A 24,325-nucleotide genomic window follows, 5' to 3' on the forward strand; every position below is an offset into this window, starting at 1 on the left:
GTTATGGGTACAATGAGTGCTAAAGCATGATGTTGCGGGCAAGGTGGGATGGAGACAAAGGTGTTCAGAATTGTTAAATTCAAGAAAGAAAGGTGCATGGTTTTTAACAGATTTTGAAAGAATCAAAAATGAAGACATGGATAGGAAGAAATAAAAACAGAGTGACTGGGTGTTCCAGCGAGTTAAACAGGTGGCTGTGAAGAGGTGTTGGTAAGAGTGAGCACAGTCCTTGATGTCTGAGGAGTGAGACCATCACAGGAAATGTGTAAACGTGACTTTCCTGGAGAGTCTGAAGAGGGAATGGGTTTCTTCTCCAGAGCCTAAATGTCTCATTACTGTGCTTCCCCTGGACTGACTGCAAGTCTGTAACTTCCTCTGAGCCTTGTCGCTGTGCTTCCCCTGGACTGACTGCAGGTCTGTAACTTCCTCTGAGCCTTGTCAATGTGCTTCCCCTGGACTGAATGCAGGTCTGTAACTTCCTCTGAGCCTTGTCACTGTGCTTCCCCTGGACTGACTGCAAGTCTGTAACTTCCTCTGAGCCTTGTCGCTGTGCTTCCCCTGGACTGACTGCAGGTCTGTAACTTCCTCTGAGCCTTGTCACTGTGCTTCCCCTGGACTGAATGCAGGTCTGTAACTTCCTCTGAGCCTTGTCACTGTGCTTCCCCTGGACTGACTGCAGGTCTGTAACTTCCTCTGAGCCTTGTCACTGTGCTTCCCCTGGACTGAATGCAGGTCTGTAACTTCCTCTGAGCCTTGTCACTGTGCTTCCCCTGGACTGAATGCAGGTCTGTAACTTCCTCTGAGCCTTGTCACTGTGCTTCCCCTGGACTGACTGCAGGTCTGTAACTTCCTCTGAGCCTTGTCACTGTGCTTCCCCTGGACTGAATGCAAGTCTGTAACTTCCTCTGAGCCTTGTCACTGTGCTTCCCCTGGGCTGACTGCAGGTCTGTAACTTCCTCTGAGCCTTGTCACTGTGCTTCCCCTGGAGTGACTGCAGGTCTGTAACTTCCTCTGAGCCTTGTCACTGTGCTTCCCCTGGACTGAATGCAGGTTTGTAACTTCCTCTGAGCCTTGCTATTGTACTTCCCCTGGGCTGAATGCAGGTCTGTAACTTCCTCTGAGCCTTGCTATTGTACTTCCCCTGGGCTGAATGCAGGTCTGTAACTTCCTCTGAGCCTTGCTATTGTACTTCCCCTGGACTGAATGCAGGTCTGTAACTTCCTCTGAGCCTTGCTATTGTACTTCCCCTGGACTGAATGCAGGTCTGTAACTTCCTCTGAGCCTTGTCACTGTGCTTCCCCTGGACTGAATGCAGGTCTGTAACTTCCTCTGAGCCTTGTCACCATGCTTCCTTGTCTGTAACTTCCTGTGAGCCCTCTTACCTGCAGACTCTCCCCAGCGTACCAGTGCAGAAAAGCAAACGAGTAGTTCAATAGGTTTGAGACTATCCACAAACAGATAGTAGGACACACGCTCATCTGAGAACTGCAAGAAATCAGACCAATCATTGAACTTATTATTGGTCTACAAATGCTGCATTCCCCCCACCTCATAATAATATAACACCTAACATTTACAGAGAACTTCTGGTGTTCTAGACACCACAGTAAGCACTTCACAGGTTTTGTGATAGGAAGAAAATCATAGCAAGTTAATGTTGGCTGGGACTGCAGAGCCCGTGGGACTGTCCCCTTATACGAGGAAAACTCATCTCCATGAGTAGAGGGGGTATGCTTGTTGCAGAAATGACCACGGGAAGACGAGACGGGACCTAGGCTGAGCCGTGCTCAGAGAATAGGTCCCTGACAGGCACACGGGCCACAGAGGAACTTTGGCAGAGAATGGAATTATCTAATGGGGATATATTAAGGTATCTTGCAGAGTGTAATGTGATATAAGACCTTTCTTCCTTCTCTCTATAAGATCGTCAGATGTATACCTATTGCATGTTAATGTACCAGATGGAATTTTTGTTTGGGAGAAGCAAGAAATTACTAAGCAAAACCAAAAATTCCCTTACCATGAGAGTTATCAGTACATGATCTCAATCCATCCTGTATGGTACTACTAATAGCCATATTGATGGATGAAGAAACTAAAACACAGAGAAGGCCAGCAATTTCCCAAAGATCACAAAGCAGGCAAGCAGCAAAGCTGAGAATTCAAAGTAGGATGTTCTATCTACCTGGCTCCCAGACTGGGAGTCTTGACTATGGTGCTATTATTGCCTTTCAGAGCCTCAGGGCTTCAACATAATTGTGACTGACGGTATAGGGTAAATGCGTTAAATTAATTTAACTGTCACTAACTTTAAAAGCTTTTCAAATTATTTTACCACAATTTTTAAATAACCAGTTTTTTGAAAATGAAAGAAAAATCTCTAGTAATACGGTGAAAAATGAAACCTGGTTATTTAATCAAATATGACAGGATTGCTAGAAATGATTGAAAGAACATAACAATGCTTCAATGAATGCTCCTCCCCAGTATTTGGCAATACTTAGTATTTAACACTTTATTTCTTTGTTTGAATCTAGCTATAACCTGTTGGTGATAGAGAGTTATTCCAGAGACTCACTGTCTAACCCTGGGAAAGACCCTGGGCTGGCCAGCCCTGTGTGCATGCCTGAGTGAATTTTCTAAGAAGAGTTCACTCCCTGTCTTTTTCAAGCATCTGAGAGCTTGGGGGTGGAGAGGTCCCGGAGGCCATGTGAAGGGACTGCCCTGGTGCCACACAAGGCACCTTTGAAAGGTCTCTGCCCCACCCACACTGAGCGCCAAGGCAACTTCTCAGGAAGGTGCCTAAGGGGCCTCAGGGGCTACGTCCCCAGCTCAGTCGGTAGTGCTGCGGCCACTAAAATCAGGGACCCTGGACACAAGCCACAACCAGTTCTTCCTTTTAGACTGTACTACTAAAGGCTGTTAAATTTGGGTCCCAATAAACTCTTAGAAAAAGTTACCATTTTCCCACTCCATTAATATTAAAAAAAAAATCGAGGTCATGAAGAGACTCATATAAAGATGTCATTTTATTTTACCAAAATGGGACTTCAAATGGAAAAAAAAATTCTATACTTAACATCACTTCAAATAAATAGATTGAGAACAAAGAACACCTGGCCTTTTTTTAAACACACACACACACACATACAGTAGTACCTTGAGATATGAACAGATCAACATACAAATGGTTTTTAAGATACAAGCAGCGACTTGGTCCGTATTTTTGTTCGAGATCCGAGCGAAATTCCAAGATACGAGTTGTGATTCGAAAGCTGCCGCTAGTTGGTGCGTTGGCACATGGGTCCAGTATCGGCATTTTGATATACGAGTTGACTGACTTACAAGCTCGGTTACAGAACGAATTAAATTCGTATCTCAAGGAACCACTGTATTAAGATGGTGACATAGAATAAATGCTCATATGCAAATTGCCCTTAATAATTAACGATGGTGTCTGACCAGGTGGCGGCGCAGTAGATAGAGCGTCGGACTGGGATGCAGAAGACCCAAGTTCAAGACCTCAAGGTTGCCAGCTTGAGCATGGGCTCATCTGGTTTGAGCAAGGCTCACCAGCTTGAGCCCAAGGTCGCTGGCTCAAGCAAGGGGTCACTCGCTCTGCTGTAGCCTCCCGGGGTCAAGGCACATATGAGAAAGCAATCAATGAACAACTAAGGAGCTGCAATGAAGAATTGATGCTTCTCATCTCTCTCCCTTCCTGCTGCCTATCTGTCTCTGTACCTCTCTCTGACTCTGTCTCTGTCACACACACACACACACACACACACACACAAAATAATAATAATTAACGATGGCAGCTAACATTTAATTTTACTTACAAAGTCACAGGCATTCTTTTAAGTGGCTTACACACATTGTCTCATTAATTCCCTAATGTTGTGAGGTACATCTCTTATTACTGCCATTTTATAGAGAATACAACTAAGGCAAAGAGAGCTGAAATAATTCTCAGGGTCTCTCCCCAAGTGGAACACAGGTTCAAAACCAGGCAGTCCAGCCCCAGAGCTGCTAGTCTGCTTCTTGAAAGGCCTTCCTGTGAACAAGTTTCCGCTGCCCGTCACACGGCCCGGTTTTCGGGCGGCTGGTGCCACTTATTTGTCTGGGGGTCTTGAGCACTTTACTCCTTGATCTGCCCTAGTTTCCCTGCTGAAATGCGATGATAACAATAGTCCTTTCATAGGGTTTGATATGAGGAGTTAATGTAATGAAGAGCCTAGGTAAGGGATGGCCTAGTTCAAAATAAATGACTATCATGTTATTTTTATCAATAGTTTGAACATGGATAGATTGCTAAGTTAATTGTCTACTGTACAATTCTCTCATGCCTTACTCTAGATTCAGTTATTTCCTGTGAAAAGTTTTGTTATTTTCATAAAGTTAAAACATTCTTCTGGTTGTTTCTTATAGATACACTTCAAGACTAGGTTGAACATTTCTTTCCCCTATGTTCACCCCTAGTCACTACTATAGGTTTGATTCTTACTTTCAAAGGAGGCAACCCTTAAGTTCACCATTCTAATTATATATAAGCCATTAACTACTAATTTTAAAATTTTGGGGCCCTGGCCAGTTGGCTCAGTGGATGTTCCAGGTTCAATTCCCAGTCAGAGCACACAGAAGAGGGATCATCTGTTTCTCCACCCTTCCCCTTCCCCTTCTCTCTCTCGCCCTCTTTACTGCAGCCATGGCTCGATTGGTTCAAGCACATCCACGCCTGGCGCTGAGGATGGTTCTGTGGAGCATCTGCCTCAAGTGCTAAAAACAGCTCAGTTGCGAGTATGGTCCCAGATGGGCAGAGCATCGACCCCAGGGGGGTTGCTGGGTGGATCCCGGTCGGAGCACATATGGGAGTCTGTCTCTTTATTTCTCCTTTTCTCATTTGGAAAAGAAGAAAAAACAAAATAGGCAACCAACTACAAAGCACTTCTAGGGAACGTTCAAAAGGTTTTCTCTGTTTTCATCCAGTCCAAATGCAATGAAGAAAGTCATCTCCAAGACTGACTTTCCCTAACTCTGCCCGCTGCTCACTGAGATGGGGAATCACCCTTGGGGCGGAGGGGAGCATGTATCGCTCCGCGCAAGCAACACGCCAGTTTCAGCACCACACCCATAACTGTGGGTGAAGAACCTGAAGCACAGAAAAGGTAAGTAATTTAGCTTCCCAGAAAGTGTGTCGTAGTTTCCAGAAAATTCCACTCAAGGTGCGATTTGTTCACTCAATCAACAGCGTTTTATCGAGTTCTCATCTCATGCTAGGACTGGTATTGCAACAGCAGACAAAGGGACAGAATTCTAAAGCTGCTGGAATCAAGTGGGTGGGTGAGTGGTGGGTGGAGAGGCACCGAGAGGTAACCAGCCAGTTAGAATGGAGACAGGCAGTGTCTGGGTGAGGACCGGTCCTACAGAGCGTGGGGACCAGGGAAACTGACCCAGACTTTACAGCCAGTTAAGGAGGTCTGACAGGGTCAACGACATCCATACTGTTCCGAAGGACTTATAGACATTAAGAACCGGTGAAGGTGCCTGACCTGTGGTGGCGCAGTGGATAAAGTGTCAACCTGGAAATGCTGAGGTTGCCGGTTCAAAACCTTGGGCTTGCCTGGTCAAGGCACATATGGGAGTTGATGCTTTCTGCTCCTCCCCCCTTCTCTCTCTCTCTCTCTCTCTCTCTCTCTCTCTCTCTCTCCCCTCTCTATAATGAATAAATAAAATCTTTAAAAAAAAAAAAAAAAAGAACAGGTGAAGGCAATAAAAATAAAGAGGAATAAACTCCAGGAAGAGGGAAGAATGTGCGACAAATAATAGAAATGCTACTGAAAAGTAAGCCATGATTTAGGAACTGAACATAGTTCAGTAAACATTTAACTGAAATCAAATATAGTGAATATTTTTGTGCTTCTCCTTCACTTATTCATAAGTCAAAATTTTCTTAACGTGAATTTATATAAAAATAGAGCTCAGGACTGAAACACTACAACATAATCAGATGGATGACACTTGGGGATAAGAGGTAGCATAATTTTGCTTGTTATCTGGATAAGAGATTAGCAGAAAACCCTAAGTTTAATTTTTAAAACATAATTATGTTATAAATTGAGAAATGCTTGCTAAATTTGAAGTGCTTTTTATTGGCATGATTCTATCAAAGATTTAAGTATAAGAAGGGAAAGAAAAGATCATACTTTATTTACCTTGAATTCTGATTTTTGAAAGTTATGGCAATATGCACTTGGCTTGTGGAAGATATATATATTCCTGAAAAAAAAATTTATAACAGGTTATTGTCATTATATGCAACAGATTAGTATTACAGGTTAAATTTCTTAGATTCAGTTATAACAGGACATGGTAAAGACAGAGACAAGAAACGTGGTTGTTGGCGGTAGACGGGTGGGGGAATTATAGACAGGTTGATAAAATGGTACAAATGTTCAGTTCTAAGATATATAAGGTTTGAAGAGCTAACATATAACATGGTGACTATGGTGGATAAACACTGAATTGTATAATTGAAATTTGCTAAAAGAGTAGAATTTAAATATTCCCATCGAAACAAAAAGGTCAATATGTGAGGTCACAGCTGTGTCAATGAACTTGATGGGGAGAATCTTTCACAATGCATACATGTATCAATTCAAAACCATATACCCTTTAACTGTCTTAAAATTTTATTTGTCAATTATACCTTAACACATTTAGAGAAAAATAACATTCAGGAATTAGTTGCCTGAGAAAAGAAACACGATCTCAGTGAATAAACTGTTTTCCTCTTAATTAACAAATAGTCTTTGAAAATAAGATAACCCTGGCCTGAAAATGGGCTTGGCTTCCTTTTTTAATTTTAATTTTAATTTTTTAGGGAAAGAGAGACAGATAAGAAAGGAGAGAGATGAGAAATATGAACTCGTTGTTGCATCACAGTTAGTTGTTGATTGCTTTCTCATATGTGCCTAGACCAGGGGGTTCTAGCCGAGCCAGTGACCCCTTGCTCAAGCCAGCAACCTTGGGCTTCAAGCCAGTGACCTTTAGGCTCAAGGTAGTGACCATGGGGTCATTTCTATGATCCCACGCTCAAGCCAGCGACCCTGTGCTCAAGCCAGCAACCTCGGGGTTTCAAACCTGGGTCTTCAGTATCCTGGGTCAATGCTTTATCCATTGCACCACCACCTAGTCAGGCTCAGCTTGGCTCATAATGTTCTACATGGACAATCAACTTAGCCATTTTTAATTCTAACAGTTTTTTTTTTTTTTGATATCATATCAACATCAGACTACTGGCCTCTTTTAAATAATAGCTAAAAATTAATAGTTTATATACCTGCTACATTAAATGCCCACACACAAAATATACCTACTCAAAGCATACACAGAAGTCTTCAAAATCTAACCATATTTCTTTAGCAACACTAGTATTTATGGCTATAAATTCCTCCTGTGACTTATCCTGTGTTGTTGCAGTCAGGCTGGTCAAATCTCTTTCCAAACCATCAGCCAGATGGACTGAATCATTCACTCCAGGCTCTACTGGTTCATCTGTGCATGGCAGAAGACAACCATATCAAACACACCAAGGTTGTTAAATATTAAGTTAAGACACGGGAAAATTATAGAGAGAGGTTCACATCGCAAAGTCTACTTTTGAGAAAACATTTACTGAGATAATCATTGACATGCAGGCCTCAAAATTGAGGACATTCATGCAGAGACACATTTTCATACACTCTAAAGAATTTATTCATAACATGCATTATAGACCCTTCAAAAGTTTCTGAATCACTTTCATGAATTTGTGCATACATCCTTTAGAGATTATAAAGTATAAGAGAAATTAGCTAGTTAATGTACTTAAAATCTGCTGTAGACAGACACATTCATATATGAGGGGATGGCTCAAACAATAGAAAGAGAAGTGAAAAGTTGAAAGATCTGTTATAATGTACTTCAGTAAGTGACTCAGTTGCTCCCCACAGTTGGTGAGAACATAATCTTATTCATGCTCATTACATAATTCTGTACAATTCTTATAGACTTCTTGAACCTCAATTTGCTACCTAACACTTTTGGAATTTTAGGTTTGGCCAAGTCTTCGTTATTAGGGAAAAGAAAAATTTGTAACAGTTTTAGTGCTTTGATCAAAATATACGAACTTAACTCATTGGACAAATCAGATTGTTTTTTATTTTTACTTTAAGCTTCAATTAAACAAATGAGATTATCTGATTTTTCTAGTCCAGAGCAGATTAGACTCATTCCACCAGAGGAGATCCTGCAGAGGGGCCACTGAGAGCCAGGAGGAAACCCCTTTACGCTTTGATGTCTGTGAACAAAAGTCATGAAAAGATTTATTTACCTTTTCCATGTGTAACTTGTGATACATTATTACCCTGTGAATTGAAAGGGGCACATTAAGAACCATTTATGAATTTAATAAAACACTGTAGTTCTAAAGCACCACAGTGTTTAAAATTAACATAGTCTTTTAAACACTGAAGAAATAGATTTCTGAAAATACTAACTAAAGCATACAGTAAAACAGAGAATCCATTGTTAACTTTAAAGTTCAAAAGATGTGAATTTAAATAATTTATTGAATGTTTAAGTTTGACATTAAAATACAGAATATTTGAGTGTATTAAATGATTGACTCTTATAATAAAAGTTAAGTTAAAACCCTAATATCACTAAGTAGATATATGACTTGGTATGAGGCACCTGTTACTAATACAGATTGAATATAATGAAATTATGACTCACAATTAATAGACAGAACGTATAAGATTAGTTTCAAATTATAAAAATGATACCTCAAAATTTTAACTTGGAAATTAAGTTGAATTCCCAGTTACAACTCTGTTTTTTCTAAAATGCTAATAAAATAAGGATAAAGGTTTAAATGGTATAAACTTGTACATACTAATGATGGGTAATGTCAACAATATTTTGGATGATATAAAGTAGGTGGAGGTGATAATATGGTAGAGATCACTGAATACTAAGTGCTACTGAGAAGGAAGCCCATCCAAGCCTTAGGGCCCCAGAAACAATTAGCAGGTATCTGAGAAACAGAGAATGGGATATGGGCTGAAAGCCCAGAAATGGATTGAATGTTTATATAAGAAAAAGATAAATTCCCACTTCTCACTAGTCCACTTAGCATCTACTGTTCTTCAACCTAAACAGGACACTGGAGGAGTTGGTACAAGTGAAGAAATCACAGCTTCAGATCGAGATTCACCGGTACTGTGGGAAGCAGGAGAGTCTATAATATAGAGAGGAGAGGAATTAAGTGATTGTCCACATGCAGAACCTGGAGATGCTCAGCGTCTCTTTGCTGCTTGGCTTCAGAAACACTGACAGATAAGTGGATGCCAATCCCTGTGAACTGATTCCACCCCAGTAAGGAGATTAGAGGACCCTCAACTGGAGAAACTGACCAGAGCCTAGGAAAATCCTCTAGGAATCTGACATTTGGAGATAATCCCACCCCCAAATGAAGCCCATTTGTTCCCAATTATCCTGAATTAAAGCTACCAGTTGACAAGGTCTATCAAAGTCATAAAGTTGTTTCCAATAAGTAGCTCTTTAATGTCATAAATTCCTTAAATGCATGTGTATAACAAAGTATCACCAGACAATTGAGGAAAGATTCATATATAAAACTAATGGTTGTGGGTAGGGCGATTCATAGACAGCAGAAACATATGGAGAAAATTTTAAATATAGTACTATCAGAAAGATAAGAGTGTATTCACTTATCAAATAATAAACTACAAAAAACAGCCTAACCAGGTAGTGGTACAGTAGACAGAGCGTCGGCCTGGGACACTGAGCACCCAGGTTTAAAACCTGCGTGGGCTCATCCAGCTTCAGCAAGGGCTCACCAGCTTCAGTGCAGGGTCACTGGCTTGAGCGTGGGATCATAGACATGACCCCATGATCACTGGTTAAATCCAAAGGTCACTGGCTTGAGCCCAAGGTTGCTGGCTTGAGCAAGGGGTCACTGGCTTGGGTGGAGCCCCCTGGTCAAGGCACATATGAGAAAGCAATCAATGAACAACTAAGGTGCTACAACAAAGAATTGATGTTTCTCATCTCTCTCCCTTCCTGTCTGTCTGTTCCTGTCCATCCCCTTCTCTCTCTCTCTCTCTCTCTCTCTCTCTCTCTCTCTCTCTCATTAATAAAATAAGTAAATAAACTACAAAAATATAACCAAGAACAAGAGAGAGCTCTTAGAAAATAAAAATAGGAAAGTGAAATATAGGAACTTTGGATGGCAGAGTTTTAATAGACACTTTGGATGGTAGAGTGGATACAAAAGACAAAACTATAAAACTTTTAAAAGAAAACATAGGGGGAAAGGTTCACAATATTGGATTTAGCATTGATTTCTATGATATGGTAGCAAAACTAAAAACAGATAAATTGGACTACATCAAAAAAAGTAATAATCTGTCATTTGAAGGTCACAATCAAGAGTAAAAATGCAACCTACAGAAGGAAATTATTTGCAAATTATATATCTGAGAGATGGTTAAAAGAAGACTAATACAAAGAAGTTGTTCAAAGAGCAACATAAAACCATCTGATTTTAAAAATAAATGAAGGACTTAAATAGACATCCAGGGAAGATATCCAACAAGCAAATAAAAAGATGCTCAACATCACTAATTCTTAGAGAAATGCAGATCAAAACTACAATGAAATACTACCTCACTCCCATTAGGGCAGCTACTATTAAAAAGGAAAAAAAAACCCAGAAACAACAAATGTTGGTGAAGATGTGGGGAAACTGGAACCTTTGTGCACTCTGGCTGGAAATATAAAATGGGGCAGTTGCTATGGATAACAGCATAGTGGTTCCTGAAAAAGTTAAACATAATATGACCTTATAATCCAGCAATTCCACATCTGGTTTTACACTCAAAATTATTGAAACCAGCGTATATATGATGGAATATCATTCAGCCTTCAAGGAAAAAGACTTACAAATGATACAACATGGATGAACTATAAGGATATTATACTGATTGAAATAAGCAAGTCAGGGGGGAAGACAAGATGGCACTGGAGTAGGTGTACGTACCAACATCCACCTCCCAGAACCAAAGTGGATTACAAAATAATTTTAAGAACTATCATCTGGAAAAACCAACTTTGGACTAAACTAAGAGCACTCTTCAACCAAGGAACACTGAAGAAGCCACACCAAGACTGGTAGGAAAAGTGGAAATGTGGAGAGGGCTGCCCAGCTCCCCGGAGCGAATGGCCAGGAGAGACTCACGTAGCAGGAAGTGAGTTTAGCAGAGAGGGGAGGGTCCTGAGTCCCAGGAACAAAGCCCCAGCCTGCAGCCCCAGAGCCTAGAAAAGGAGTATGGACAATATTTAGCTGGAAACAAGTCAGGATACTGTTTGTGAGAAAGAGTCTGATTTCTCAGACCCAGGATTCTTCTTAAAGGGACCATGCAGAAAACCTCTTTCATAACCACTCACCTGGGGCTCCAGGGAATGGGGAGAGAGGAGAGGACTGGAGTAACAGGAAGAGAGTGTAATCTAGGAGGCACAGGGAGAAACATTTTGAGAGACAGCCACCCTAACCCCTGGGACAAGTCACTCCCCAAATCTGAAGTGAATATTTCCCCCAGAAACAGCAATACCAGCAAAGGAAAGCAGGACACCAGCCAAACAAGCTCTCCCGTGGCACTCAGAGCAGAGTTGCTTAGAAGGAGGGAGCTTTCGGGGCTACAGTAGTGAGTGTTAGGGTCTGAGCTGCAGTGCCCCCACCCACACAACTGAGGGCTCACCCGAGGGCGGGCGGCAGCGGGATGGGGAGGCGCAGTTCTGTTGGCAAGGGCAGAAGCCTGCTGGCCATCACTGGGCTCACGTGTGAGCTCAGTCTTGCCTGGCTGGGGAGGAGTAGGCATGCAAAAGCGGTCAAGCCCAGCTGCCGGCAGCCTGTAATCCAGCCTGCGGGAGAAGGATAGGAACCCTGGAAGGGGTGGAGACCAGCCCTTGAGCAAGGGCGCAGGAGCACAGCCTTGCCTTGCCTGTGGAACCAAGCTTGTGGCCTGACTTGGGAGCCAGCTCCTCCTGTGGGGGTGGAGCCAAAAGCCCAGAACAGGCGGAGTTCCGCTACTGAGCTGAGCATGGGCATGCAGTCCTGCCCGGCCAGTAGAGCCAAAGCTAGCAGCCGTTGCACAAGTGGGCTCCTCCTGCAAGGGCAGGGCGAAAGCCCAGAAACAGGCAGAGACCCGCAGCTGAGCAAAGGTGCTCACTGCTGCCCACAGGGCTGAGCATAATGCCACCCACTGGGGCGGGGCAAAGGCCAAGACCACCAAGGCTTGTGCATCCAAGCACATGATCACAGCCACTCCCGTGCAGGAGAGGTGGTAACCACAGAAACAGCCCCAGTGGGCAGGCACCGGCAACGCCCAAACCCAAAAGCCCTAGGCAGCAACAGAAGAGGGGGTGGTGGGCCTGCAGATAGACCATACCTAGGGAACAGAGGCCTTACCCAGTGGACTCCAGTGGCCAAAACCTTCCTTTACACAGAGAAAATGCAAAGGCAAAGAAATACAACACAAATGAACCAAGAGAAATCCCCAGAAAAGGACCTAAATGAATCAGATATAACCAAATTACCAGATGCAGAGTTTAAAATAACAATTGTTAGGATGCTCAAAGATATTAGAACAACAATAGATGGTCATTATGAACACCTAAATAAAGAGATAGCAAATATAAAAAAGGACATTGAAATAATAAAAAAGAATCAGTCAGAAATGACAAATACAGTATCTGAAATAAAGAACACAATGGAAAGAATTAAAAGCAGGATGGATGAAGCAAATAATCGAATCAGCAAGTTAGAGGACACGATAAATAAAAGCACAGAAGCAGAGCAGAAAAAAGAAAAGAGACGCAAAAAGTCTGAGGAAACTCTAAGAGAGCTCTGTGACAACACAAAGAGAAATAACATCCGCATCATAGGGGTTCCTGAAGAAGAAGAGAAAGAACAAGGGATAGAGACTTTGTTCAAGCGTATCATAGCTGAAAACTTCCCTCAATTAAGGCAGGAAAACATCTCACATGTTCAGGAAGCACAGAGAACTCCATTAAGGAGAAACCCAAAGAAATCAACACCAAGACACATCATAATTAAAATACCAAAGCTAAATGATAAAGAGAAAATATTAAAAGCTGCTAGATAAAAAAAGACTATCACCTACAAAGGTGCCCCCATAAGGATGACTTCTGACTTCTCAACAGAAACACTTGAGGCCAGAAGGGAATGGCAAGAAATACTCAAAGTAATGCAGAACAAGAGCCTACAACCAAGACTACTTTATCCATCAAGGCTATCATTTAAAATTGAAGGAGAAATAAAAAGCTTTAAAGACAAAAAAAACAAAAAACTCAAGGAATTCACTACAACCAAACCAAGGCTGCAAGAAATGCTAAGGGACCTGTTGTAAACAGATCAAAGGAGAAAAAGAATATAGCAAAAGAGGAATAGTTTTAAAAAATAAAATGGCAATAAACAATTACATATCAATAATAACCTTAAATGTAAATGGATTAAATGATCCTATCAAAAGACATAGGGTAGCTGCGTGGATAAGAAAACAGGACCCATACATATGCTGTCTACAAGAGACACACCTTAAATCAAAAGATGCACATAGACTGAAGATAAAAGGATGGAAAAAAATATTTCACGCAAATAGAAATGAAAAAAAAAAGCTGGGTAGCAATACTTATATCAGACAAAATGGACTTTAAAACAAAGACTATAGTTAGAGATAAAGGAGGTCACTACATAATGATAAAGGGAGCAATCCTAAAAGAAGATATAACCGTTATAAATATCTACGCACCTAATATAGGAGCACCTAAATATATAAAGCAGACTTTGATGGATTTAAAGGGTGAGATCAACAGCAATACTATAATAGTAGAGGATTTCAATACCCCATTAACATCATTAGATAGATCCTCAAGAAAGAAAATTAACAAAGAAACAGCAGACTTAAAGGACATATTAGATCAACTCGATTTAATAGATATCTTCAGAAACTTTCACCCTAAAACAGCAGATTATACATTCTTTTCAAGCACTTATGGTGCATTCTCTAGAATAGACCACATGTTAGGGCACAAAAGCGGTCTCAACAAATTTAAGAAGATTGAAATCATATCGAGCACTTTCTCTGATCACAATGGCATTAAACTAGAAATCAACCACAACAGAAAAACTGAAAAATACTCAAACACTTGGAAACTAAATAGCATGTTATTAAATAATGAATGAGTAAACAATGAGATCAAAGAAGAAATTTAAAAATTCCTAGAAAGAAACGACAATGAGCATACATCAACTCAAAATTTATGGAACACAGCAAAAGCAGTCCTGAGAGGGAAGTTCATAGCATTACAGGCATACTTCAAGAAGCTAGAAAAAGCTCAAATAAACAACTTGACCCTACATCTAAAAGAACTAGAAAAAGAACAGCAAGTAAAGCCCAGAGCTAGTAGAAGGAAGGAAATAATAAAGATTAGAGCAGAAATAAATGACATAGAGGCTAAAGAAACAATACAGAGGATCAAAGAAACCAGGAACTGGTTCTTTGAAAAGGTAAACAAGATCGATGAACCTTTAACCAGACTCACCAAGAAAAAAAGAGAGAGGACTCAAATAAATAAAATTAGAAACAAGAGTGGAGAAATAACAACTGACACAACAGAAATACAAAATATTGTAAGAAAATACTATGAAGAACTGTATGCCAAAAAACTAGACAACCTAGATGAAATGGACAAATTCCTTGAAACATATAATCTTCCAAAAATTAATCTGGAAGAATCAGAAAACCTAAACAGACCAATTACAACAAATGAGATTGAAACAGTTATCAAAATAAGCAAGTCACAAAGCACAAATAAATACTGCATGAATCCACTTACATGCTATATCTAAAGTAGATCAGACAGAAAGTAAAATGGTGGTTTTAAGGGTTTGAAGGGAGGGGGGATGAAAAATTGTCATTTTATGGATATAAAGTATTAGTTTTGTAAGATGAAGTGAGTTCTGGACATTGGTTGCACTTGGAATGGACTTAATATTGCTATGGGAAAAAGGAATTCTTGAAGGCACAGTAGAAGAAAATTCTCCAAGAGTCCATTTAAACAAAATTATATAAAAAACTGAGTGACACATTGTTTACAAATGTATATATAATTGGAAAAATTAAAAGTGTGTGGAGTTAATTAACACCAAACACTAAATGGCAGATGGGAAATACAACCCAGAAGAGAGACACATGGGAATTTTTATAAGAGATGACTATTCAATTTCCTAGGATAAGTGATGGATACATAAGACGCTGATTGTAACAGTATTCTTTATTCTGTTCACCTGGATGTTGTGGATCTTTCACAATACAAGAAAAATCTACTATAATTAAGAATTGAGTCAATAACAAGTAATATAGTCACCTGAAATGCAGTTCCTGTTCCCTGGCTTAACTTTGGCTGGTTGAAGCTTGTTGTTTCATCATTTTCAGTAAGGGTAGGTAAACGGGATCCTAGAGGCACCCCTTTCTTAACAAGAGATGGCACAAAATGACTAATGGAAAACAAAAACAAATTTCTGTTATGATAAGCTCTTCTTTAAAGTTACTAATAAGTAACTACAGTTTTTATTGTGATGTAATTGGCATATAGCATTATATTAGTTTCAGTTGTACAGCAAATGATTCAATATTTGCATATATTGTAAAATGATTGCCACAAATCTAGTTAAAATCCATTGCCACATAGTTATAATAATTTTTTTCTTGAGATTTACTCTCTTAGTACCTTTTACATATACAATACAATATTATTAACTACAGTCACCACATTGTACATTGTATTGCTAGGATTTATTTTGTAACTGGAATTTTGCACCTTTTGACCCCCTTTAGCCATTTTGCCCACTCACCAATCTGACCAATTTGTTCTCTGTATTTATGAATTTGTTTTTTGATTTCTTTTCTTTTCTGATTTTTGTTTTGATTTTTTTTACTTCACATATAAGTGAGATCATATGGTATTTTTCTTTGTCTGACTTATTTCACTTAGAATAATGCCCTCAGGGTTCACCCATGTTGTTGCAAATGACAAGATTTCCTTCTTTCTTTGTGGCTGAATAATATTCTATCGTCTATAAAGTAAGTAACTGTAATTTGTCAGCAACAGAATGTTACAATTTTGTTTATTTAATCAGTCTCATTTTTTACAACCAATCACAGTTTTTCCTGTCAAAAACAATAAATTTCTTTCTATACTACGGAATAAATATTCTTTATCAGTCAATGCATTTGTATAAAAATTTTCTGGAACACTAATTTATTTTAAAGCTATGGCCATCAGTTGTGAATGGTGATGATCAGAACACAGGAATTTGACATTTAGAGCTGATTTACCCAGTGTAAGAGTACTGTATGAGTTCAAGAGAGCCCAGAGTCAGATTAATTCTGAGTCTTGAGCACTAAGTTTATAACTGATACATTCACTATCTAAGTATGCAGTATTTCCTTTCAAGTTAATTGCTCTTATGACCCCCAAATCATCATTGCATAGCTAAAAATGTATAGGCACAATAAAAATAAAGTTGTTAAAATATATATATTTTAGGTAACTGTGTTCAAAGCTAAGATCAATTCCATGTACTGTATACAGACTTCCTAAACTTTTTAATTTTTTTTCCTTGCTTTTGTTTGTTAAAACTTAAATCTCATTAAATGTGGTTGATTTACCTAAAGTTGCCACTAGAGGGTAGCACAATCATATTTATGAGGTTTCCATTCTGTCAATACCAGGAGCCAATGGGCATATCTGGCATGTGGCTACAGTGACTGTTCCAATGAAGGACAGTAGTGGTAGCAGTCACATATAAAGGCTTGCCAAAAAACACAAAAACAACTTACCTTTATGCTGACCTGAGAATTGTGACTCTACAGCAAAGCCAGAAAAGGGACATTTCTTTCATGCAGAATGAAATGCCACCCACGTATCTCTGTGTTTGACTCTGACAGATATAACAAATGCAGTACATGCAATATCCTAGGTACTATTTAAATATTACAGTCTTACAGTATAAATGCAAAGCCTGTATGTAACCCTTAAGTTCCCCATTCTAATTATATATAAGCCATTGACTAATTTTAAAAATTTTGTAATGTTTCTTATTGCACACAAAAATTTAGTAGCAGAATTGGAAGAGACAAAGTTATTAGAAGCAGGCAATATTAAGCATTGATAAAGAAATAATTGGAACTCTGAAAGCAAAACTAAAACTACAGCTAAACCAATCAAACAAGTACATTCCAGAAAAGGTCAGATGTCTGGGGCCATTGAGTACAGTATTAAGTATAGTTTCTTGAACTTCCTCTAACATAGGAAAACAGCAGAGCAATAATGTAATGTATGTTTCATCTAGGATAAGAGGGAACCTTTGAGAATGCTCCACTTAGAAAGATAAGACATTAATATATTTATAACATGCATAAATAGTTGACATGACACAACTTTTTACCAAGTTAATGACAACCACTTATGTCATTTATGTTATATTGCAGCATCAGTTAAGACCATTTCTGACCCAAATGGTAGAAAGTCTAATTCACTGTAGAATTAATAGGAAAAGAAGCTGCATTGGCTTTTGTAACTGAAAAGTCTAACAGGAATGGAAAATAACTTACCCAATATTCTATTACTTGTCTAGAAACCTAACAGGTATATAACTGTTGTGAAATATTTGAAGATCTGACATGCAGAGAGACAATGAAAAACTGAGTCATATTATTTTAACAGCCTTGCAGGTTATTCTTTTTAGGGGAAGAGCTGTATTCATTTAGGAAACATCCTGACAGGAAGTCTTACTTGATAGATCAAGGAGGGAGGTGGGGTTAGGAAAGGGGTGCTTTGGAGACATTGTCTGGGAGGAGGCAGCACAAAACCAAAATGGGGAGGGCTGCTCTGAGTGAGAACTCCAGAGGTGGAGGGTGGATGAGACTGTCCAACCAGGCGAGAAGCTTGGAGACCGGGGATCATTGTGGCCAATGAGAATTCCCAATAATACAGTGGCTGAATGATTTAAAACAGGAGCATCTAATCCTCTCTTTTAATTGGCTAACTCAAATAGGACCTGCATACACAAAGATCTTGGTTATTTTTCGTGCTGTTTTGGTTTGGTCTGGTTGGTTGGTTCCACGGGATAGGAAATAGAGAGGAGTTAAGGTCAAGTGGGTTCTGGATCCAATGGGTAAGGAGCAGAGAGGAGAGAACAGCCAGGGCAGATGAAATGCAAATGAGGGGTCAGGAGACTCAGAACCAGAGACACACATTCAGTTCAAGGTACCAGACTGAATACAGATGTCTTCTATTGCATGCACTCCTCCCTCCCACAGCCCCCCAGAGGTCTCAAAAGAGATAAAAAGAAATAAAAGCAAAATCAGATAGAATTGGCAAATTAGAACAGTAATACATCCCTTAGAAACACATAGACAGGAACAGACTAATGCAGAGAACCCAAAATGCCATCTGGACAAAAAGAGAGCACCCAAAACCTGTGGGGTTACCCTGAAGCTTCGCAGATGAATCTTTAAATTAAAGGGAGCAGAGGCTAGGGCAGGGATCGGGAATCTTTTTGGCTGAGAGAGCCATGAACGCCACATATTTTGAAATGTAATTCTGTGAGAGCCATACAACGACCCGTGTACGTTAAGCCTTATCCAATAAAAATTTGGTGTTGTCCCGGAGGACAGCTGTGATTGGCTCCAGCCACCCGCAACCATGAACATGAGCAGTAGGAAATGAATGGATTGTAATACATGAGAATGTTTTATATTTTTAACATTATTTTTTTTTTATTAAAGATTTGTCTGCAAGCCAGATGCAGCCATCAAAAGAGTCACAGGTTCCCGACCCCTGGGCAAGGGAAAGGCCTGGGCAGTGTGGCAGGAAATGATGGGGTGGCCGGTAAGCCGACTATCCCATCACTCACAGCAACCGACTCAGACTTCCAGCCTCAGGTAAAGCCTCCATAATAAAGATTATCCCTCGGTGATGGAGGGGGAGAAGCCGGGCAGGCCCTCACACACTCCCAAGAGGGCAATGAGAAGCCCTGACATCCAGAAGTGAGAGCCGCTGTTATCATAGGCCAGGCCAACGGCAAGCTCTCCCACCGCCTGCCCAGCCCTTGGTGTCAGGACTCCTATATTCAGGGTTCTGCAGACTTCTGCAAAATAGGTTCTTGGAGGTACAGCTATAGAATTCAGGGCATACCTTTGTTAGGACAATTATTGTGTTTTGTTTTAATTATGTACTTATACATCCGGCTTCTTGGAAGCTGACAGCTCTGCAGGGGCAAAACAAGTGTGTTATCTTTCTATCTCCAAGGGAAATAGAGTGCCTTTCATTAGTATTCTAGGGTTGCCGAGCTTGTGTAGACACTAGCGATGTGTTTTCTCGTAGCTCTGGAGGCTGTAAGTCTGAGAGCACAGTGGCAGCCTGGTCAGGATCTGGTGAGGAGTCTCCTTTTGACTGCAGACAGCTCCCTTCTCGCTGTCCTCACATGACTTCCCCTCAGTGGGGAGAGAGAGAGGGAGGGAGGGAGAGAGAGAGAGAGAGAGAGAGAGAGAGAGAGAGAGAAAGGGAGGGGGGGAAAGTGCTCTGCTTAGGAGGGCCCTGATCTTGCAATCTCATTTAACCATACTCACTTCCTTAGAGGCCCTATCTCTAAAAACAGCCACACTGGGGCTGGTGTTTCAACATATGAAGCTCAGCAGGACATGAACCATCTGCTCAGAACGCTCACGGATAACAGGTGTGCCGAACACGTTTGTTTAATAGTGGATTAGTGAAATCATAAGTTAGGCAATATCAAGGAGGTATCTCTTCATAGATGTTTATACATATATAGTTCATCTTTTTTATTAAATTAGTATTTTTCAAAATGCTCTCCCTTAGTGTTATTTTTAACCACACAAACCACAAACTACTTGGAGATGCATTTGTGGAAAAGCATGTAACGTACTTACGTTTCTGTTGGAATTGGAAATGGGCTCATTCTGTAATTCAAAAATGGACTTGATATCTCAAGAAACTGTTCAGGCTTCTTTATTATTACCTCTAAAAAGGAACAGGCAGTGTGATACATTTTTTCCATTTTTTAAATTACATACAATACTAATTAGATTACTATTTACTCAGAAAAATTCAACAAATTTAAATAAGAATGTCTAGGACAATGGTTGGCAAACTCATTAGTCAACAGAGCCAAATATCAACAGAACAACAATTAAAATTTCTATTGAGAGCCAAATTTTTTAAATTTAAACTATATAGGTAGGTACATTCCTTATCGAAGTAGCGCCTGCACGTGGTATTTTGTGGAAGAGCCAAATGTGCCAAAGAGCCACATGTGGCTCACGAGCCACAGTTTGCCAACCAAGGTCCTAGGATATATAAGGTTTTGTTTGTGTGTGTTTTTTTTTAATTGGAAAAGCTTATCAATCATGCCAGTGTGAGATTTCTTTAGCTCACCCCTCAGCTGTCTTTCAGATTTACAGCCTGAAACAATGAAGTTTCAATGGAGAACACTGGCAATGTATCAGTTGGCATTTGCTATTTCAAGTACAGGAGTGACTTTATATAAAAGTCTTTTACTAAGAAAGGTATTCTCTTAGTTAATCCCTATGCAGTTGCTCAGGACATGAGAGTAAACGTGCACTTATATATGGAAATAGCAGCGAATGACTGACAGAAATGTGCCAAAGGAAAGGTCATGAGTAGCAAATAAAGCAGTAGGTTGAGAAAGGACATGCAGGTTTTCTGTCAGAGACTGACGCTGATCTGGAAGAAATTCTCAGTAAGTGTAGGACAATGCATGCACTACCATGGTGAGCACTGAAGTTCAACATTAAGGAAGATTATTTTAACAGAAGCTCTTGCGACAGTAAAAGGATGCCCACTGGAGGTAAGAAGTGAGGCTTTGACACATGCACACGACTTTTCTGTGCTTGTTCTGGGGTAACCTCTCAAATGATCCCCCATCCATGTCCTGTTAATTTTCACTCTAAACCCAACAGAGAGAAGAAAAACAGTAACGTGGTGAGTCTCGAGGTTCCTTAGATTTTCTTGCCCGCTTACAAATAGAATTACAAGTGCTCACATAGAATTATACAACTATCGGTAGTGAAATCAGAAAATATCTGTATGTTTAACATCTTTCCTTTTATTCAGCAATTCCTTGATCTGCGTGAACAACAGTTTTAAGTGTGTCTCCATACATTTAATTAAAATACTGTATTTAAAGGTAAAAGATTTCCTTTTCAAGTGTCTTACAGCACTTTTTGGCAATAGTAGCCCATTGCAGAATCATACGGAAGGTAAAGAAATCACTAAAATAATCAAACAGGAAAGGAGAGAGGCAGATAGGCCTAAATAAAGAACTAATTGACCATTTCTCGTCCCCACCCAAACCAGATGTTTCTTTATTCTTTGTTATTTTTTGGCAAAAATAAAACATTTTGTACTAAAGAAATATTTGCTACCAGTTATAACGGTTGTCTAGATGTAGGCAGAAAGCAAATGTGAAGAAAATGACATGGTTAACAGTTGTTATTCATATTTTTTAAATGTGGAAAATATGGTTGAAAATTATGGGTATGCATTCCAATGCGTGTGGCTATTGTAGCTTTAGAGTCCTGACTTCCACTGAGACGTACATATGACACTGTGACCAAGATGTGGTTCTCGTGTCACCTGCAATGAAGGACTGGCAATGCTTGAACTGATAGCTGGAGCTACACCAAACATCACCACCATAGGGGTACAAGCCATGGTTCATGGGACCAAACGCTTGAAGCATATTTATAAGCATCACAGGGATGTCTTTAATAAACTGGCACTAGTATGTCATCATAGCATTAACTTCCTTGTTCATTCAGGTAACAGGCCTGTGAACACAGCCCCTAATGCAATACCCTCCAGAGTATGATGTACTGTTGACAGGGAAATACACTTAGACAATAATGAGGTCTCAGAAAAGACAAAAGGAGAAAACCCAAAAGAAAGAAAATGAATACCAAGAAACAACAAAAATCTGTTGTTATTACGAAACTAATTAAAGATTTTTTTAAATATTGAGTTTCAGAGAGAGGAAGGGAGAAAGAGAGAGAGAGAAAAACAGAAACATCGATCTATTTCTGTAAATGCCTTTACCAGGGATTGAACCTGCAACCTTTGCATATCAGGACTATGATCTAAACCAGGGGTCCCCAAACTTTTTACACAGGGGGCCAGTTCACTGTCCCTCAGACCGTTGGAGGGCCAGACTATAAAAAAACTATGAACAAATCCCTATGCACACTGCACATATCTTATTTTAAAGTAAAAAAACAAAACGGGAACAAATACAATATTTAAAATAAAGAACAAGTAAATTTAAATCAACAAACTAACCAGTATTTCAATGGGAACTATGGGCCTGCTTTTGGCTAATGAGATGGTCAATGTCGGTTCCATATTTGTCACTGCTAGCCGTAACAAGTGATATGACATGCTTCCGGAGCTGTGACACGTATGTCCCGCGTCACCAGAAGTAGTACTGTACGTGAGCTATGCCGTGCTTTGCGGTGCCACCATATACAGTACTCCAGGAGCACAGGATGCATCTGCATCCTGTGCTCTCTCACTGACCACCAATGAAAGAGGTGCCCCTTCTGGAAGTGCAGTGGGGGCTGGATAAATGGACTCAGGGGGCCGCATGTGGCCCGCGGGCCGTGGTTTGGGGACCCCTGATCTAAACCAACCAAGCTATTCAGCCAAGGCTACTTTAAGTTTTTCTTGAAATATACATATTATAGGGCTTTAGTTTTGTTTTTTTTTATCATCCTTCACAAAAAACTACAAGTGCAAAAGTAGCTAGGACAAGGCTATATATAGTGAAACAAATTATGAGCTGTTCTGCTAGATCCTAATTTTTAAATTATTAGTGTTTTTTTTGTTTGTTTTAATTCCATTTCCTTATGTTGTGCTTCTACTTTAAAATTGATTTTTCATTTATGCTCTCATTAATTTCTTCTTTTGCCATATTGGTCTCTTGTCCATTCAAAGTTGTTGCCCATGGAAAAAGGAGTAAGAATAAAGATTTGTAAAGCAAGTATTGAAAAACTGAAGAATTAGACATGTTAGAAATGAGTTGAGAGAGTAACAACAAAGTGGGAACACTCCCTTGCTTCACACTCTCAGCCAGTGTGATCCATTTCGGAGAGTAAGTGCCAGTCATTAAGAGGCTATATGACAATATTAACATAGGAGGTCATCTAGGACAGAAGTCTTACTCCTGTAGAAGTTCCAAATAGAAACCAGTTATTTCAAAGATTATGTCTTACAAGGTACCCAATTTCCGTATTAGAAATTCACTTCAGTGGCTTAACCTGTGCTACCCAAGTTTTTATATTGTTTACTACAAACCACTTTTCTGCTACCATAATAATCACAATGCCCAAAGAATAACTTTGATATGGCTGGTCAGTTTAGACCTGAACCAAATTGCTCCTCTTCTGTAGAGAAGTAATCTTTTAAAGATATACATTTTAGATATAATTTTTTTCCATTTTATTAAAAGTATGTTTATGTTTTTTTGTTTCTTTTTGCATTCAACATCATTTTGTATTAGTTTCAGGTATACCTCAATAGTGGTTAGACAATCCCATACTTTACAAAGTGGACATCAAATTAAATGAAGGCTTTAGCAGTTAATGTTGGGTGGTTTGCCTTGATATACATCTTTCATTACAGATGAAACTATGAGGCCTCCATACAGAGAAATGTTTATTAGAAAGACTTTCAGACAACGTAAACCATACCTTGAGCTTCATCTGTTATAACGGTTTCCTTTTTTGGACGAACCAGTTTCCAGGGAGGCACTGGGGGTTGTTTTGGGGGCGCTATGAGAGGGCAAGACCTGGTTCTGGTCACCAGCACAGGATGGCTGTAGATGTGGGAAAAGCCATATTCTCTGAGCTTCTCAGCAGACGTGGCCTAAGAAGAGGAGGGAAGATTTAGAAGGATGCTTGCCATTGCCTCATGTATTTAAAAGAATACGTTGTGTCATTATAAAATTACTACCACCACTATAGAGATGTAGCCTTAATAAAGATAAAAACCCAGCCACCCATATTTCTACCTCTCTTCACATGAGCACTATTACCATTTGTATTTCTTAACATCTTCTCATTCCTCTGGGGCCCTGTTT

The 24,325-nt window shown here is 39.8% G+C and overlaps 1 protein-coding gene across 3 annotated transcripts in view; it reads right to left on the minus strand.

The window, feature by feature from the left end:
- ADGB (androglobin) overlaps positions 1 to 24,325 on the minus strand; it is a 139,311-nt gene that overhangs the window by 66,767 nt on the left and 48,219 nt on the right. For all 3 annotated transcript variants that reach the window (XM_066373049.1, XM_066373048.1, XM_066373047.1), the window contains 7 exons: positions 23,937 to 24,111; positions 20,103 to 20,193; positions 15,514 to 15,643; positions 8,372 to 8,405; positions 7,377 to 7,554; positions 6,213 to 6,276; positions 1,383 to 1,485 (listed from right to left, as the gene is read on the minus strand). In XM_066373049.1, coding sequence (XP_066229146.1) covers positions 1,383 to 1,485; positions 6,213 to 6,276; positions 7,377 to 7,554; positions 8,372 to 8,405; positions 15,514 to 15,643; positions 20,103 to 20,193; positions 23,937 to 24,111 — 775 coding nt within the window. The remainder of the gene's footprint in view (positions 1 to 1,382; positions 1,486 to 6,212; positions 6,277 to 7,376; positions 7,555 to 8,371; positions 8,406 to 15,513; positions 15,644 to 20,102; positions 20,194 to 23,936; positions 24,112 to 24,325) is intronic.

Source organism: Saccopteryx leptura, chromosome 3 (genome assembly GCF_036850995.1).
Source record: "Saccopteryx leptura isolate mSacLep1 chromosome 3, mSacLep1_pri_phased_curated, whole genome shotgun sequence".
Classification (NCBI taxonomy): domain Eukaryota; kingdom Metazoa; phylum Chordata; class Mammalia; order Chiroptera; family Emballonuridae; genus Saccopteryx; species Saccopteryx leptura.